Below are 6,784 nucleotides of genomic sequence, written 5' to 3'. Positions count from 1 at the left end.
CGGCAACAGTGATTTTGAGACTAAATCCATGTTTAGCCAAAATCGGCCTAACGTCAAAAGCAATTAATATTGTATTAGAAATATTCTAAAACATTTTTTCATTCGTTATGTAACTTTTTTTCATGTTTAAGGATTCAGAAATTATATTTCTGATGTTTATCTAAGACGCTATAATAGCGAAAAACGGGTGCTTTTTATAGCGTCAAGCATGGTCATTTAAGGAAGAACGTTTCATTTAATCTTACAAAAATATATATAAACTCAAAACACGTGGTGACGTTTATATTTGTGCTCAAGGCGCATGCATTAGCAAGGTGTATTCATAGAAAATTGAACGCCGTAGATTTCCAATGCAAACATAAGGGGAAATGTACACTGAATGTAAATATCAAACAGCATGCAACTTTAAACATGAGTATCTCCATTTTCAACTGTCTTTGTCTGTGATAACATTACGAATTAAATTTGAAGCCTATAGCCCAATAGTTTCATATTAAAAGATGAAATTGGCGTGTCTTATAGCATAACCGAAAAACGGTATTGGCCGCGCCTAATACATACGTCTAGCATGTGCTACATGAAAAAAATAAGGCTTTATTGGATTTGACCACGGCCCGATCAAAATTATCACCTCATAGGCCTAATGCTCAAAGAATGATTCCTTATAAGTGATTCCTTAACTTTGCTTGACCTTTCCGGAGACATCTTTTTTCACTCAACATTTACAAGTAGCTCCGTTTCAATGACATATTTTTTAAACGGGATGCTTATACTATATAAATAGTGCCTGTTTGGGAGGGTAACAGTTGAAATTGACACCCTAAGAAAACCATTGTCAACCGACGCGAAGCGGAGGTTGACAGTGGTTTTCGAGGGGTGTCAATTTCAACTGTTACCCTCCCAAACAGGCACTATTTATTTTATTATACTGAATGTCTTAATTTTAGAGAAAATTCTACTGCTTTAATATAGAAATGACGTGAATTCTACGGCAAACCGTTTGCGCATATTCCATGCGCATGTAACAATTCGTTTTGTTATACTTTCATGTTAAATACTAAAATCTGATTGGTTAAGACGCAGTTCACAATTCTTTCTATTACCCTCAGCGTTAGCAACGCACTTAACAACGGGTAACATTAAAAAATGTTACATGCGCGAAAATTATGCGCGTACGGTTCGCTGTAGAATTCACGTTATTCCTATATAAAAGCAGTAAAATTTTCTTAAAAATTAAGACATTCAGTATAACAAAATAAATAGTGCCTGTTTGGGAGGATTACAGTTGAAATTGACACCCCGAGAAAACCATTGTCAACCTCCGCTTCGCGTCGGTTGACAATGGTTTTCTCGGGGTGTCAATTTCAACTGTTACCCTCCCAAACAGGCACTATTTATATAGTGTTACCCGTTGCTAAGTGTGTTGCTAACGCTGATGGTAATAGAACGGATTATTAACTGCGTCTAAACCAATCAGATTTCAGCATTTAACATGAAAGTATATCAAAATAAAATGCTTTCTTTGGTTATTCACGCGGGATATGAAGGTAGCGGTATTGCAGAAAAAATACAAAACCATCGTTAGCGGTTTATGTAAAAAAAAAAAAAATCCGCAATGATCACTACCTTCATAGTCCGAAAAAATCATCAAAGATATAATTCTATTGTTTATATTTACATTCTTCTTTTGACAAATTAATGACTTAATCGTAAAAAGTAAGTAAACATAACATAATTATTTTAATGTACAGCAGTAAGGTAGGTAAAAGAAATAGTCAATATATATATTCCGAATCTGACATCATCATGATTATTTCGTGCAGTCCGTGATTTTCTTGGGCTGCTGTATGTTTCGACTCATCGATTATTTCGTTAGATCTCAACCGTGTAGATTTCGGTCCTGTCAGTTTCTATAGAGCCGTGAATTACAATCATTTTACGTAAGAAATGGAGGGAATAATATTAAGTGGATGTAAATATTCTATCATGATTTTTGCCATGTTCATCAAAATGATGGTTGAGATTATTTGTCTTTCAATACATCGTGAATCAGTTTTGTATACGGTTTGCTTTTCAGCAATTTATTAACCAACAGAGATGAATACATGTATGCCAATCATTTAAGTCCAACAATTTATGTCAGTATACAACGATTCAGTAGAAATTTAAAGGATTTGAATAAATAAATGTTATACAAACTGTAACGTTAGGTGTATAAACCATAATGCTATCAACTTTTAAAATGCATCAAACTATACATGTGTATCTGTGGGGGGTTTTCCACTCGTCACAGCACACATTATATGCTGAACTTATAATTCAACACATATAATATACTGTATACATAAATACTGAGAATAGATGTCCATGTAACTTAGTTATATACATGTAAATTTAAGTACACAGTACTTTATAGTAAAGTGTAATTAGTTACATTTATTTTGTACATGCATACGACGTATGTGGTTTCAAAAAATAGATGATTATTAATTTACATTATTGCACGATATATATACCAGTAGTAGCATCAAAAGAAATACTAGGTTGATTTTTGAGAATGATAACAGTCTACAAGAACAATGTCTACAGGTAGATGTAGGTGGTGGTCACTCCAAATTTTGCGGAGTTTGCAGCACTTGGTGGATCCCCGGGATCGTTCTCATCTTCCGGTTCAATTCTCCTACCACTGATCTGAAGAATTCGTTGAGCAAATTTAAACTTATACTTTAGTTCTCTGAAATACGCATGTCCTTTGGCGTCACACAAACGCAAAGCTTTCTTCACAACAGGATGTGAATATAGATCATGCGTATTGAGGGCTAGTTGGAAGGTCAGAGGTGAAGAAACCGGAAGTTCCAGCATCGTGAATCCGTGTGGGTCAAGAATGCAGCCAAAGAGGGTAGTTTCTTCAAACGAGTCCAATAGCGTGAAAAGCCCAGAAAATGACGTCAGGCGCGGTCGGTTTCTGCCGCTTATGAACCTGACAACGATAGGGAATTTTTGCGAAGCAATTAAACTGTCAGCGTTGACAGACATTCGCCCGTTACCCACAGGACTTGGAAGAGCCTCAATGAACTCCCCTGGTTGGGACATAGGGATAAGGACTTCCACGTCTTTCTCGTCTCTGCATTTCAAGTACTTTATTTGTTGAATCTGTGTTGATTTGCGTGACAGAATGGATTCCGATTTGACCCGAGCCGTTCCCATGAACACCTTATCCACCAGGAAAACGTTCCCCGATGTGTATGTAATTTGTTGATAGTCATTGGACTGGGGATTTTTGGAGATTTGAAAAGCTGCCATTTTGCTGAGATTCAGAAAAGCCCTGGCCTTGTACTTTGCAAGTGACTCGATGCTTCTGTGACAGGTGTGGTCCTTGGCAGTTCTTGATTGCAAGCGGAGGAAGAGGCCTGTTGGAAAGACAATGAATAGAGAAATCAGGATAGTTCAAGTCTGGTTATGATGTTTTGCATAAAACTGGCTTCATAGGAATCAAATTCGTTGATAATTGTTAGTTAAAGGAGTAGCCTATAAGCGACACCCTTACTGGAACAACCCACACCTCTCATTCTCTTTACTACGGAAGGCGAATCGACTGACTTTTGATTTATGGAAAATGGTCACTTTTGTCATTGGTACATAGGGGTATGACTGTTAACGAATCTCCTTACCTTTAATTCGGTGTTGATCTACGGGGAGGACATTATTGAAAATCAAATGAGTAAATTATGGTAAGAGGGGGGGGGGGGGTTACAAATAATGTAATTCTAGTTAGTGGAGCGTGATCTTTAATCATGTGTATATCCATGTTAAGACTGTACTATATAACGCCTACACATCAACAGAGAGAAAACTCAATGGCGCAAAGTTTGTAAAGCGATTAAGTGGTCGTGAAAGTTATAAGTATGTGGTTATATTTTAAACATTACAAATATGCATTTGCCTTAAGGTGCATTCTAATGGGGGATTTGCAAATTCTTTCAAGGGTATTTCAGTTAATACGGTAGAGGATATTGGCAGTTTAGTACTTCGAAGTGGACCTTATTCTCGCACAAATAAGCATAAATACAAATAAGCATAAATACAAATAAGCATAAATACAAATAAATAGACAAAATCAAAATTATCTTACATGTACATTTTGTAGTTTGAAATGTGAAAAGTTGTTTTGATATACAAGTATTCAAACTGTAAAATGACCTATTAAATTGACAAAATACAGGTATATGAGAACAAACGGGTTGAATTCCGTATGGAATCGCATTCATAATTGTTTAATATCGTTTAACCAGAAGCTTGATAATGATAGAGATAGTTTAAAAAGAATTCAAGATAAACAATTCTACTTAAACAATTTCCAGGAATTTAATTGAAACCCGAAACTCATGTCGTTCGTAAACTTAGTAATTCTATATTTTCCCCGTACTGATAAAAAAAAATACCCGATTTTCATTGAAACTGTCTGGCTTGAACAATGTTGTCTAACTGGTTTTGGCGATCAAAAATATACTGCAGGAACAATGGCTCGTCTCCCTACACTGGGGAGCAGGCTGTGTTGACATGGATGAAAGCATTGAATTGGTTTAAATAAATATCTACATTACTTATAAGTTGCTCTGAAAAGAACCAGGACCGGCCCGGTTTTGGTCACAAGAGATTGTAGAGCAGCTGCCCTACTTTGATGCATTAATTGAGATGCACCAAAAAGAACAAAAGAACATTACACAACATTTTGGTTTATTGTCAAACTGAGATAATAATAAACATTGTTTAAAACAATGCAGATCCGTTTTGTTTGTATTTAGCATATGATTGTACGAAACACATGCAATATATTTTGAGTAGACTTCATACGATTCTCTGCTATAAAACCAAATATTATATTGCTATGCTTGACTATTGCAGCGTTCTTAAAGACTGACTTACCGTCATAATCTGCCGGAATAACGACGGTTTCGTCATTTTCGCTGTAACGATGTGTTGTAGGGTCCAAAACAACGTTCCTGGCCAGGAGTTTCCGGATTGTGCGTTTGTCGTGAAGCAGGATCGGTTGCGCCAGGTTAATTGGTAGAGGGACCTCTCGTTTCACCAAAATGGCTTGCTGGTTACATTTGACAATTTGCGGCAAGGCGAACTGTTGTACGATGTCCTCCGCGGTAAATGACTGTGTACTCCATTGCGCCCTGGACTGCTCGGCCCCCGATTCACTCCCGTTCTTCTCCCGCCAGGAATTGGTCCGGCTGTGTGTGGATCCGTTCATCATGTCTGCTGGAAAATGGAAAACATTTAACAGTGTTTAAGGGCTTTAGCAATATTCAAACAAACTACCCACGTCTGAAAGTTTCGCTTCAATAGACGCGTTCTTTTCAAGTGTCCCCGTTGGATCGATGCCTTGTTTAAAAAGCAGGGATCTATTAATGTTCCAAGAGAATGCCAAATAAAATTCTTTCCAATCCGCAGTTATAAATAGTAAAGCAAATTAAGAGAAAGAGAGCTAGAGAGAGGCACTAACCACGTCCTTCCAGTTTGCGCTTGAGACTGTAAACACACAACGAGCGATCTTTTCATGAACCGGTTCAATAGATTATGAAAAGAATTCAGGACGAATCCAGTTCACGCTGTTGAGGCCACTGTTTGGTTGCATAATACGCTTGAGATTACTGGCCACAATACAATAGACACAAATTCACTTGATATAATCAAATGGCCCGAAGAAAGGAAAGTTTAGAATAGTTAAGTTCTCAAAATAATTGTGTCACAAATTAATCATAACATAGACATAGATGAAAGATTCCGTGATAATGGCCATTTAAAATTGAAAAGTAAGCAATTCATACTCGTCCCTCTTTAAAACAATATGACAAGCTTGCTTACTGACTAAAGAATAAAGGCACAGACAAAGACACTGTTAAATGTTAGCTGTTGTTGTTGTTGTTTACTTTAACTTCCCTTTGTTGGATTTGTATGCTCGTAAAAAAAGAAGTAATGTACTTTTAAGCTCCTTGTCTTGAATGTCCACAAACGGGGCAAACACAAATCTCGGATCTCTGCAAAGAGCTCACTATAATGACCAACGGCATATCATAGGATACACAGATTAATAAAGTACAGAAATTGTGCTCTGGTTCGTATTAAATTTTACATTAGAAGTTGTCTTTAAAAACATTTGTATAAAAGAAATTGTGCTCAACCAAGAAGTCAATGTCACCTTTTCAGAATAAATATATATTCATAATATTTCATACTCCAGGTGCAGGTCAGAAATGATGTACCTTTGCTGGTGGTTTATGTGGGTATGGATTTAGCAAACATGGTAGTATATATATTTAATTTGCAACAGCGGATTTTAGAATTTATTGCAGTAATGAATATTCTTGAACCGAAATCGAACCAACAATAGAAAAGAAAAAAAAGTGTATTTTACATCTGTTAGAATATATCTACAATTAAAAGACGAATTATCTTTATTTTTGATCACTATGTCAGGTAGGAGCCAATTATCAATATTTGCAGACTATTAAAACAAATTTGGAAGTCTGACGTGGGTCAGCGCTTTCCGTGTGTCAGGGTGACCAAACCCTCTTTGATCGAGAGTTAGAAACAAGCACACTTTCACAATATGAATATTGTTCATTATAAACCCTAGACTTGAGTAAATAAATTTATACGCTGAGAATTGATTTACTCTTCATCAGTTAAATCTAGATACGGTTTGGCAGTGGCCGCATGAACACAACCGTATTTCTTTTCTTTTTTGTCCATTTTTTTTAACGAGAATTATTCA

At 36.3% G+C, this 6,784-nt stretch overlaps 1 protein-coding gene across 2 annotated transcripts; it reads right to left on the bottom strand.

The window, feature by feature from the left end:
- Positions 1-2,053: 2,053 nt before the first annotated feature.
- Positions 2,054-5,663, bottom strand: LOC128167730 (uncharacterized). 2 transcript variants are annotated; one of them, XM_052833612.1, is made up of 3 exons: positions 5,513-5,663; positions 4,927-5,268; positions 2,054-3,410 (listed from the first exon to the last, which is right to left on the bottom strand). In XM_052833612.1, exons 2-3 carry the CDS (start codon positions 5,261-5,263, stop codon positions 2,584-2,586), a joined length of 1,164 nt encoding a protein of 387 aa, XP_052689572.1. In that variant the 5' UTR covers positions 5,264-5,268; positions 5,513-5,663; the 3' UTR covers positions 2,054-2,583. The 2 variants fall into 2 exon arrangements, with proteins under 2 accessions (XP_052689572.1, XP_052689573.1); XM_052833613.1 differs by having other exon boundaries at positions 4,927-5,265; positions 5,513-5,646.
- Positions 5,664-6,784: the final 1,121 nt, after the last annotated feature.

This window comes from Crassostrea angulata, chromosome 10, assembly GCF_025612915.1.
Source record: "Crassostrea angulata isolate pt1a10 chromosome 10, ASM2561291v2, whole genome shotgun sequence".
Taxonomy (NCBI): domain Eukaryota; kingdom Metazoa; phylum Mollusca; class Bivalvia; order Ostreida; family Ostreidae; genus Magallana; species Magallana angulata.
This window is presented reverse-complemented; position numbering and strand designations above follow the sequence as displayed.

What these genes read in the sequence shown, in the direction of transcription:
- LOC128167730 (XM_052833612.1), bottom strand. Translation starts at nt 5,263, where the DNA reads ATGATGAACGGATCCACACACAGCCGGACCAATTCCTGGCGGGAGAAG. An exon ending in TATTCCGGCAGATTATGACG is followed by an intron (nt 3,411 to 4,926) that starts GTAAGTCAGTCT and finishes TCTTTCCAACAG; the next exon opens with GCCTCTTCCTCCGCTTGCAA.